Raw genomic sequence first — 12574 nt, 5'->3', positions numbered from 1 at the left:
CATAAGAGCTCCATCCTCATGACTTAAGCACCTTCACCTACTAATACCACCACCTTTAAGGGTTAGGATTTCAACTATAAATTTTGGGGTACACATTCAGACCATTTAATAAAATAACTACATTTTCATAGAACTTTTCATCTTTCCTGTGTCCCTAGACAGGATGGTATGCTAGACAGTGTGGCTTCTTTGGAACACACACACAGAGAAAAGCTTGATGGGTCACAACTGGATGGTTCAAACTATAGTTTCTATTTGGCTAGCTTTATTCCCTGGGCTAGGGAATCACAATAGCAGTGGCTTTGTCAGAATTGTTGGGGTTCTCCACACAATTCTGGTTCAGGGATATACCTTGGGTTATCTAAGAAGTTGCTTTTTAAACCAACCAACCGAACACTGCAGTTACTGAAAATTACTACCAGAATTTATAATTTTTCTTATCCTTCCTTAATTTCTGGTGATTTTGCTCCTTTTGCCTTTGAACAATACCATAGACTCAATTTTTTTCATCTGCAATATGAGGATAATAACATCTAACATAGAGGGTTGTTATAAAAATTAGGGAAAATATATGTAACACTATGTACAGGGCCTGGCTCATAACTAGTAGATATTGTTTTTATTATTATTATCTTCATGCTTACTTTAAGGGGAAGTTGGGAGAGCAAGTATTAGGCAATACTGATATGGCACCATATTAACCTAGACACTCTATTTGTTCAATTTTATGGTCACCTTAAGCTAAAGCTATTTAACACTAAGGGAGTTATGATAAATTTGTAAATATGATTTCAGGCAACTATTTTTACCTGTTTTTGAATAAAACCCCTTTTTGTAAAAAAAAACACTTGTATTCTTAACAAAATATAAATAATTAAAAAGCACATTAATAAAGTATGCTAATATACTTTCAAGTATTACTTAAGGTTGATTTGAAGTCTAATCAATTGAGGGTTTGCTATCAGGGAATCAGAATTTTTTTTAAAACTGGTCTTTTAAATTTTAGAAAAGCAAAAAAGTCATTGTATTTAAGACTTAAATATCAGGGCTTTACAAAGACAGTCTACAGATTCATGTCAAGGCAGAATCATGACCGACATTCAGTGTTGGGCTCTCTCTCAGTAGTAAGAATACAAGCTTTGATGTGGATCCTTCTAATTTTATATACAACTCTGTCATTTATCAGCTGGGTGACCTCCAGTAGTTTACGTTCTCCTCCAGAGCCGAGTTTTCTCATTTGAAAAGTATTTTGCTATAAATGTATCTGAAACCCTTAGCAGAGGATCTATACATTTTTATGCTCAGTAATTTATCTACCCACCTGTTTATTCATCCGTATATGCTTTATATGGAGACCGAAGTTAATTCCTGGTTTTGATGCCTTGAAATGTTGGTAAATATTTCTTCTGAACCTCAATAGGATTAGTAGGACCCTTACAGAATAACCCCAGAGACTGAGTGCTAGGAATGGGTTAAAGAATAGCAGGTTCAATGGACTGTCTAACCATCTGCACGCAGTGCAAATCAGGATGTGCTTTTCTTCCATTCCTTTTCATGAAAGCAAACTAACGCATGTTTCTGTGACAGACTGTGGAATAAGGATGACATCTTCATACATGCCATTACTAGCATCGTCTTCTACTGAAAGGGTTGTCCAAGGAAGTGAAACAGCTATGGAAGGGGAGTGGCCATGGCAGGCCAGCCTCCAGCTCATAGGGGCAGGCCATCAGTGCGGAGCTAGCCTCATCAGTAACACTTGGCTGCTCACGGCCGCTCACTGCTTCCGCAAGTAAGTTTATTAGAGCTGTTGCTAGTCTTCCTTACTCAGTTATTAATTACCGTCAATTTAGTGCTGGGAAGAGTCCAATCTCACCAGCTTAGCCTCTACTCCATTCTGGATGGACCCTGTCCCCTAAATACATTATGGTTGCTCTATGCCCCAAACATACTCATCCCCTCACCCTTCTCTCCGAATCTATCATGTTTGGTTTGCATCATTCTTATGGCTCTTACAACATATTCTCTTGTAGCATCATGACACCAGTGTGATCTTTTCTACTATACCATAAATTATTTTAGTTTAAAGACTATTATATATGTAACAAATTTAAACTCTTCTACCTATTTAAAGAGAAAATTCAGCCACTTTAAAAAATATTATTCCATCTATCCTCCAACTATCAACATCCACCATCACTTTAGTAAGTGATGAGAAAAAAATCAAATAAGAAAAAAGAAAAAAATCAAAGGTATCACTCTTGAAGCGCTCCCTTCCAATTGCATTATCCAAGAACTGTGTGGGCTTTTATGGACCAGAGAGGTGTGTGGATGGTGAGAGAGACCAGCCAGCCTTTATCACTGCCCTCATAGAATGTAAGACTGATCACACACAATCTAAAAGGAGCTCTCTGCTTGGGCTTTCACAGTTGTAGCTCTTAACACTCAGCTATATCACTTCACATACACAGACATGCACTGGCACGCTATTGCCCCAAGACCAGGGACACACTATCTTTTCTCCCTGAGGTTTCACTATCAGGGTACAGAAAGTTTTTCCTTTTAAACCCTCAAAACACAAAAGCTCTGAGTAAAGCCCTGGCCAGTGGCACTGTTCACACACCCTTTCAGAGGAAACTATCCTTGGTGTGTCTAGGAGGTGCTTGATTATCCTTCTGTGGTAACACCCAAATTGTTTCAAGATGCCTACACCTTTATTTATGGAGCAGACGTGCAATGAGAATAACCTAATGAATTTAAGGTGATTGTCACTCTCTCATGAAAGAAGAGAAAAGGGACTCACACAAATTCACAACCCTGAAAATGACTAGCATCATGCCTTAGGTAAACTTGAGTCTCACTAATTTTTCAAGGCTTTCTGATTTTTTTTCATGTTTACAGACTCCTCCAATCTTCACACTCGTGTTTGGGAGTGTCATCTATTTTGCTTTGCAACTGATCTTTGCTTATATAAATTAAAAATAAATAAGCCCAGAATGTCAATACATTTAGAGAAGAATATAAGCTATAATGACTGAGATACATTTTCGGCAGGTCCAGTGCCATCTCTGTGTGTTGGCAGACCTACATGGGGATCGGCCATTGAGTTTGATAAAAATCGAGATAACTGGTGACCTTGATAAAAGAAACTGTGATTATATGATGGGAATGGGAATGAATTCAAGAGAGAAAAGAAGGAGAAGGATTGGATGTAGTGAGTTTAGATGCCACTTTCAAGGAGTTTTTAAATGAATGGGAGCAGAGAAATTTGACAGTTGGGGGTGGTTGTGGACTCAAAGGAAGGATTTTTTAAAATATGAGAAATGTAATAGCATATTTTATGCCAGTAATAATAATAATATAAAAGAGTTGGGAAAGGTAATGATCCTGGAGAGAAAGGGTTCCATTTCGCAGGTGATATAATTTCATATAACTGCATAATGCAGTGCACTGTTGTGAAGGAAAAATAAGGATTCTTTGAAGACAATTTCACAATTATCCAAATACTTTTAAACTTTTTATGTTTTTTCCCTACAGAATTAGTGTATTTTTAAAAATTTTATTTAAGACAAATGTTAGTACCTTTATGTCCAAGAAAAATGATCCCAGTCTTTGTGAAACAAGAGTGTGTAGGGAAAAAGTTCTTGACGGGATATCATGAGACCTAGGTCATCTCTCTCTGACAGTAACCAGGTGGATGTGTGACTTACCTGCGCAAGCCATTTAACTTCTTAGTGAGTCTTAGTGTTCTTATCCACAAAACATATTGAACTGTGTCTATGACTGGAGACTCCCTTTCTGGTTGATGATGCATGAAGAGATGGGTATTCCTGTTTTGTCCACTCCATTAGCTTACAAGCTCCTTAAGGACTGAAGTAACATATGTCTTTGTAGCTTCCAGAATTCTAGTTTTCAAATGAATGCTTCAGCCCTAAGATTTCTGCTTTGAATAAAATCTCCCTTTAAAGTGTAAATAAGTAAAACACATGAGAGGCACTTCCCTGGTGCCGCAGTGGTTAAGAATCCGCCTGCCAATACAGAGGACACGGGTTCCATCCCTGGTCCGGGAAGATCCCATATGCCGTGGAGCAACTAAGCCCATGCACCACAACTACCGAGCCTGCACTCTAGATCCTGCGAGCCACAACCACTGAGCCCACACGCCACTACTACTGAAGCCTGCGTACCCTAGAGCCTGTGCACCACAACTACTGAAGCCCCCACGCTCTAGGGCTTGCGGTCCTCAACTACTGAGCCCACGTGCTGCAACTACTGAAGCATGCACGCTTAGAGCCTGTGCTCTACAGCAAGAGAAGCTGCCCCAATGAGAAGGCTGCACACTGCAGCGAAGGGTAGCCCCCGCTCACCACAACTAGAGAAAACCCGCGTGCAGCAATGAAGACCCAACGCAGACAAAAAGAAAAAACAAATTATATACATAACCAAGTGGAAATTAAAAAACAAAAACAGATGAGAGAGGAGCCCTCCCCATATCCCAATCCCTCCACCCCTAGGCTTGCCTGCTCATCCCTGGGGCAGTGCAGAGTACTCTGAAAACTACTGATCTTTCAGGTTTTTCATTACACTTAAAAGTTATGATTCACCAACACAGTAATCCTGCATGAACAAGGAAATCCCCTTTCTGAATTCTCTTCTGTGTGATTTGCTTTTAAATAATTTTCTTCTACATAGAGAATTTCAAGTTTCTATATATTTCTAGTCATTCTTGAAAGGGATAATTAGACAAAGAGGGAACTGGGCTTTAGATTAGAATAGGGAGGTAAAGAGATGATAGGAGTAAACAGAATTTGCTTGTTATATAACCTTGTGGTAGAGAAAAGCATCTGTGTTAAGGAAGAGCCTCAAAAATAGTAAGAGGGACTGACTAGGCCAGGTCAAAGGCGGTGGGAGCACTAACAACATGACACTGAATAGGGCTGCTTAGCCCTTGAGTATTGGGGCAGGGTATGGGCCTTGGGTGGAGAAACAATCCTGTGTACATATGAGGGTTTGTGAATTAGACAAATTGCACTTTATCTCAAAGATCAAGGTAAGACCCAGTAAACAAGAACTGACAGGTGAGTCATAAAATAAGAATGGATGGAGTGTCTCATATAGAAGGAAAATACCTCTTACGGTGCATAATATCCAAAACAAATCAAAATTAATTTCTACATACTTCACTGAAATTATAGAAGAAATCAAATTTGAAGAGTTTCTAATAAACAAGGAATTAAAATATTAGAAACTAATTGTATAGTAGCCATTACTATTATTATTCCAAACATAGTATGGAATTCCATTTAGTTACTGTACTCTCTTTAATTTTAGAGTATGTAAAATATTTTAAGGGCTTTCATACTCTCATTTGTATCAATATTTTAACCTCTTTTTTCCATAAGGTCATCAACTGCAAATTCTCTCACCATAGGGATTTTTCAGGAGCATAATTCCAATAGTTGGGGAGAATATGGTCTCAATCTTTTTTTAAAGGATACAGTTAAGCATCACACATTTTACCCTTTATATTTTGCAGACATAAAGACCCAAGTCAATGGATTGCTACTGTTGGCACGACTATAACACCACCCGCAGTGCCACGAAGTGTGAGGAAAATTACCTTTCATGAGAATTACCATAGAGAAACAAATGAAAATGACATTGCTTTGGCTCAGCTTGCTACCCGAGTTGAGTTTTCAAATGTAGTTCAGAGTTTGCCTCCCAGATTCATCCATAAAGTTGCCATCTAAAACAAGTGTATTCGTCACAAGGTTTGGATCCATTGTAGATGATGGTGAGCTGTTCAACATAATTTACTTCTTAGTACAATTTTATCTTGGGATCTAATGAGGCATCTAGGGGATACCGCTTTAGACTCTTCATTAAAATGTGGATGTTTCTAATGTGTATGGCTCGGAGAAGAAAAAGGTACTGTGGGTTAAAAAGTAAAAGGAATCAGATACCTGTCCTTGAGGAGTTCACAATTAATTGGAGCAGTGGTGAGGAAAGGGAGAGGTCAATAACATGATGAATAGAACAGACCGTTTTAGATACTATAAGGAACAAAATGCTATGGGAGTACAAGGGAGTAAAGGATTACAAATTGTATATTTGCCAGATGTAAACACTCCCGGCTAGCATATACTTCATATACTTTTTTTGGTATAAATTCTTCCTAATTTTAATGAGGATATATAATGATCATAAACATGAAAGTGTTTTGTAAATGTTTTGAGACTCAGTTGTGCAGTATTCTCTCCTCCTAACCACTGGCCTTACTCTCTGCTGGTGTCATATTGTTGCTGTATCTTGGGCATTTGTTTTGTTTCTCATGTTTTGAAACACCTGAAATAACATGCAGGGGTCCCCAACCCCCAGGCCGTGGCCTGGGAGCAGTCTGTAGCCTGTTAGGAACTGGGCCGCACAGCAGGAGGTGAGCAGTGGGCAAGTGAGAGAAGCTTCATCTGCTGCCCCCTATCGCTCGCATTACCAACTGAACCAACACTTACACCCACTGGTCCATGGAAAAACTGTCTTCCACGAAAACGGTCCCTGGTGCCAAAAAGGTTGGGGACAGCTGCTATACAGCACAGAGTAGGACAAATAGACCTGTGCTGCTTGTACCCTGGTTTCTTCTTGAGTAGCTTTTGGAAAATCAATGAACTCCTCTGAGCCTCAATTCCCTTACATGGAAAAATGTGAAGTTGGACAAGATCAGTGTGATGAACCCTCTTCTCATGAAAAAAAAGGGCATACACACACAATGTTGCATGTAGTTTTGAGGGTTCCAATAACTCTTGAAGAGCTAAAAATATGATATAATATTGGGTCATGTATGTGTATTGTTCCTTGCATGTAGGCATTTTTGACACAGAAAATAAAATTAGACAATAATTAAATAATAAAAATCTTAATGCTTTTGTTCCTAGAAATATACAATTTATGTGTCTTCTGAGTCTTAGATATAACTCTATTCAAAGAACATGTTTTTCGTTTTTACATTTGTTTGTGTAATAGGACCTACACAAAATAGATTTCGGCAAGCCAGGGTGGAAACCATAAGCACTGATGTGTGTAACAGAAAGGATGTGTATGATGGCCTGATAACTTCAGGAATGTTATGTGCTGGATTCATGGATGGAAAAGCAGATGCATGTAAGGTAAGTCCAAAGTCAAGGTCAAAACTTTAAAAGGAAAGTTTCCATTAACTATTTCTAATTTGGGCATATACTTTATCTGGGAGAAAAAAAATGACATGAATTTTACCAAAGACACAGTTTGCTTAAATAGACATGATAACAAAAATGATTGTACTGAGTGTTTACTATGCCAAAACAACGCTAAGCACTTTCTATACATTATTTCATTTAATATAATGAGATTGAAGCATTACTATAATTATCCCTATTTTACAAATTAGGAAATTAAAGTCTATTGCTCCAAATTTCTGGTTCACACAATAACTCTTATGCTCTATTGTTATTTTCTTAAACAAATTTGGAATCAAAAGACAGAGAAACCTCTCCTCTGAAGACCACTTTATTCAGCTCTATCATCATCTCTCATGCATCTTGTTTTTATTCCCCCACCTCCAAATCTCTGTCCCTTTCATTCTTTCATGACTGACACCTGAAACAGATTTTGTCTCCATCCCAAGGCCTGCAATATTAACGTCAACTCACTTAAATGCTGGATTCTTAGTTCCTAGATCTCCTAACCTCCAGTGATCTTCACTCCTCCTCAGTCACCTATTCTTAGGGTCACACCTTGAGCTTTGTCACCAAAAACTATTCCATTTCCAGCAACACTAAATCCCCAAGTCATCCTATTTAACAACAATCCTCAATCCTTCTGCCTGCTTTTCAACTACTTCTGTTTCTTTGGCCACACTCTGTTACACCCCAACCTTCCAACCCTCACACCCCCAACATACACAACTTACACATATATTCTTTGTGTCCCTTCTCTGTTTTATTTTTATCTTTAGCTCTTGTACCATTCAGCACACAATATATTTTATTTAACTGGCTTATTATCTGTCTCTTTCACTAACCTAGAATGTGAGCTCCATGAAGGCACACATTTTAGAGCATCTATTTTATTTTACTGCTGTATTACCAACACCTAAAACAGTGCCTGGCACAAATATTTGTTGGCTGAATATCATCCTTCAATTTCATAGAGACCTGTAGAGCACAGCTTCTCTGCTATTTCACATCCCATTAATCCTTTCCTTTCATCTACCATCCACTTGTCCAATTTAGATTTCACTGTGATCTTTTTTTTTTTTTTTTTGGCCATGCCTTGTGGCATGTGGGATCTTAGTTCCCCCACCAGGGATCAAACCCCTGCCCCCTGCAGTGGAAGCATGGAGTCTTAACCACTGGACCACCAGGGAAGTCCCTGTGATCATTTCTTAAACACTTTTGCTAATACCCCAAGCCCACCTGATGCTCTCTCTTCCCAGTATTTCTGTCTGACAAAGTCCCAAACCTGGAAGAACTCAATTATTTAGTCTCTCTCTCTCTCTCTCTGACTGTATCTGGAAAGTCAAATGCTCCTGGAAGAAATACAAGAGAACCCATGGTTCCACTATAGGTTCCAGATAACAAAACTGACAACCTTACTCTTTTCGTTAGTTTGTTTTTTTCTAAATCTACCTTTCTCTGAATTCTTCCGCCATTTTCTACTTTCCTTAACTTTCAGTTTCTCCTGCCTGTTTATTCTCAACTGATGATTTTGTTTCCCAATTTTCAAAGAAAAATATAAGTCAAAAGAGGGGAGTTTCCCATCTTCCCAACACCAAGCATACAGACATGCCTTCATCCGGACCCTTGTCATCCACCTTCAGCTTAGATCACAACAGAGGAGCTCCCTCTTCGCTAAGGCTGGTCCCTTCTCCTTTGCTCCATTTCTTCTTCTTGCTGGCCTCTGGGGAAGTTTACACTGGCAATTATGTCCTCTCTCTCTCTTTTCAGACTCAACGTTTCTCTTGTAACTAGATCCTTCTCTATTCAGATCTCTTAAGTTAGGGAAAAAAAGAAATAGCCAATTCTTTTTTGACCCATAATGCCTCCAGCTAGCTTCTCATCTTATCTCTTTACCACCAAATATTTGTGAAAATGTCTCTACCCATGGTCTCAATTTCCTCACCTCCCACTAACTCCTCAAACCAATTTCAATATGGTTTTTGCCCTATTACTTCATCAAAATCTCTCTTCCTGATGTTTTCAATGAACCACTAATGACGTTATACAAATTCTTTGGTCTTCTTTTTTTTTTTTAACCTCTTAACAGCATTTAATAATGCTTACCACTCCTTCTTTCTTGAAATACAATCTTCCCTTGGCTTGTAATGATTTTCATCCTACATCTGTCTGCTCCTTCTCTGTCTCCTTTTCAGGCTCATTCTCTTAATCCCATCTAATACATGTTAATCTATCCTATGCCTGTTTCTTTTTTCACTCTATACTTTCTCCCCAGAGAATCTAATTCTCTCTCATACCTTCAATTATCATCTTTTTGTTGATGTTTCATACATTTATACTTTTAGTCCTAACCTCCTTTTTGATCTCCAGACTTATATATTCTATTCCTACTTGGCAGCTCCAGTTGGATGTTTCAAAGGCATCTCAGATTCAAATGTTGTACATGATTCTGTTCTTATTCCCCTCCCCACCTGATCTTCTTCCTATGTTTTGTACCTCTATGAATGGAATCCCCTTTCATTATGTTAAATAAGCCAGAGTCTAGAAATCATTCTAATTTCTCTCTTTATCCCATATCCAATTGATTACCTAATCCCATGGGTTTTACCTCCTAAAATCTCTCTCCACCATCTCTTGCCTTTCTCTCTTCTCTCAACCTCCCTCTCCTCCCCTTCCCTTCCCTCCAACCCCCAACCACATTAACCATCTACCCTTATATTCATTCTTATGCTCCTTTAGTGCATTAGTCAAATGAATGCCAGGACAGTTTCTAACAAGATGTAATCTGATCATGTCAACCCCCTCCTTAAAATACTTAAAACTTCAGTGGTTTACCTTTGCTTTTATCTTATAATAAAAATCAAAACCGTCTGTAAAAGACCCATAGGGCTCCATATAGACTAGTCTCTCCTTACCTCTATGGCCTCATTATGTACCACTTGCTCTGTTGCTGTCTTCTCTCCAGTCCCCCTTTCTACAGGCCTTTGCATATGCCAGGCTCCTTCATGCCCAGAGCATTTGTCATGCTGTTCCCTCTGTCTAGAACACATTTTATCCACACCTTTCTTTTCATGATTTCCTCCTCTTCTTTTAGATATCAGCTCAATTACATCTCATCAAGGCAAACATCCCTTTCCTCCCTGACTAGTCGAATCCCCCATTGTGTGTTTCCATAGCACTTATCACAGTTGTCATTTTGCATATTTGTAGGCTTATTTAATATTGTGGTTTTTTTAACCTAAATGTCAAGCTCTATGAGCATAGGGACCGTTCATTTTTGGTCATCGTTTTATCCTCAATGTCCATCAGAATGCCTGGGACACATAATAGGAATTCAATAAATAGCTGATAGAAGAAAAAATAAATGAAGGAGGTGAAAGAGGCACAGAGAGGTTACCCTGTGTATCTTACCTCAGGTTACATAACCAGTAATTAATAGAACTAGACCTGAAACTTGGGCAGTTCAACTACTGAGACCACAATTTTAATCTCTACACTTACAACTGTTTATTTACTTAATCTTCCTTGATCCAAAAGAGATTTAATCTATATAAAATTCAGAAAGCAAACATAAATTAGAACTAGGTGAGTAACAGAAAAGGAGACCAAGATTAGGTCCATAAAATACAGTCAAGCTAAGACATTCAGAAGAGATCACAGAAAATTTCTACCTAGGCACAAATACCAACCTCATGTTAAATATTTTAGATAAATGCTTACTAAACCCCATGCTTAAAGCGTCTAATAATACTAGCAAAAAAATCTAGGGATGCTGAACCAGAAATAATGTAACCATTCCATATGAATGAGTGTTAGTCTTTCTAGAAAACAATTCACTTTAAAGTTTAGCACAAAATTTTAACTCAGTTGAGAGAAACATCATATAATCTGTCTCTAGTTTGGCTGCATGTTCTGTGTACCAGTTTCCATTTTTCCTGTGGAAGAGAGATGACTGCAGTGACCTTCCTATTGATTTTAACAATTTTAAATATATTTTTTTCTCTAGGGAGATTGTGGTGGACCTCTGGTTTATGATAATCATGACATCTGGTACCTTGTCAGTATAGTAAGTTGGGGACAATCATGTGCTCTTCCCAAAAAACCTGGGGTCTACACAAGAGTGAGTCAGTATCGAGGCTGGATTGCCTCAAAGACTGGTATCTAGTGTGAATTGACCATGAATTTTATCCATGGCACACAGAGCTAAAACTCCTGCATATTGTATATTATTTATATTCTTGTGGTTTGAATCAGTGCTTGTGCTGGATGTCAAGAAGTACTTCAGAGTCAGACCAATCTAATATCATGAGGTGGACTTTGTATACACGTGACAGAAGTATTTCTCTACCCAAAGCGAAGAAGACACAGCAAATGACAAGTAGCACCAACTCCTCACTCACAAGAGAACTGTGATCTTATTAATCAGATGAATATTTATAAATGCTTTCCCCCAAGTGAAGATGGGGAACATCACTTTCCACAGGATATGAAGAGCTGCCAGGGCTGTCAAAATCTTACCTTATACACTACTTGGAGCACTTGGGATTCATATAGCAAAATATCAAACAGCAATCATCCCTGAGGATTCAGGGCTTCAACATTCTAGGACTGATGACTGGACATTCAATGGCTAGAATGGAGAAGTGTGGGATTTGTAATATAATTTGAACTCTAACCTGGGTTTATAAATAGTAATACGGATCATTATCATTAACCACAAGAGTCGCCATTTAAAAGATGTTTAAATGTATCTGAACTTGCTGTTAACATTGGGTTATACACACAAGCACTAGCTTCAGGATGCATGTTGTATTGTTACTAAGCATTTCTGATTTATTCTTTAACAGCATCTTGCCATCCATGCATCATTTGGAGTTAGACCAAAAAGGAGAATAAAGACAACTCTTGGGAACACTCTTCCATGGGTAGAAGATAAAAGGAACCAATGGGACCAAGGCTAGAAGAGTTGAGTTTCAAATGATTAATAACAAAACAAGCACTCTAGGGCTTCCCTGGTGGCGCAGTGGTTGAGTCCGCCTGCCGATGCAGGGGACACGGGTTCGTGCCCCGGTCCGGGAAGACCCACATGCCGCGGAGCGGCTGGGCGCGTGAGCCATGGCCGCTGAGCCTGTGCGTCCGGAGCCTGTGCTCCGCGACGGGAGAGGCCACAGCATTGAGAGGCCTGCATACCGCAAAAAACAAAAAAAAAAACAAGCACTCTAGATTTTTGTTGGAATGAGACATCCAATTATTTATTTAGATATACCTACATTAGCATATGGTGCTTTTATAAGTCTTCAATTCTCTGTCAAGTCAGATGCCTACCAGAATGTCAGGTTAGGAGAGTTGATTTGTACAAAGCACTTAGG

General features: G+C 38.7%; 1 protein-coding gene across 1 annotated transcript; it reads left to right on the top strand.

Moving 5' to 3' along the window:
• Window positions 1-1529: 1529 nt before the first annotated feature.
• On the top strand, window positions 1530-11370 carry LOC116753970 (transmembrane protease serine 11F-like). The gene is given in 5 exon segments (XM_032631987.1): window positions 1530-1789; window positions 5534-5704; window positions 5706-5791; window positions 7015-7157; window positions 11212-11370. Coding segments are annotated over 5 exon segments (819 nt in total).
• The last annotated feature ends 1204 nt before the right edge of the window (window positions 11371-12574 follow it).

The sequence above is a fragment of the Phocoena sinus genome, chromosome 5 (assembly GCF_008692025.1).
Source record: "Phocoena sinus isolate mPhoSin1 chromosome 5, mPhoSin1.pri, whole genome shotgun sequence".
NCBI classification, from domain to species: Eukaryota; Metazoa; Chordata; class Mammalia; order Artiodactyla; family Phocoenidae; genus Phocoena; species Phocoena sinus.
This window is presented reverse-complemented; position numbering and strand designations above follow the sequence as displayed.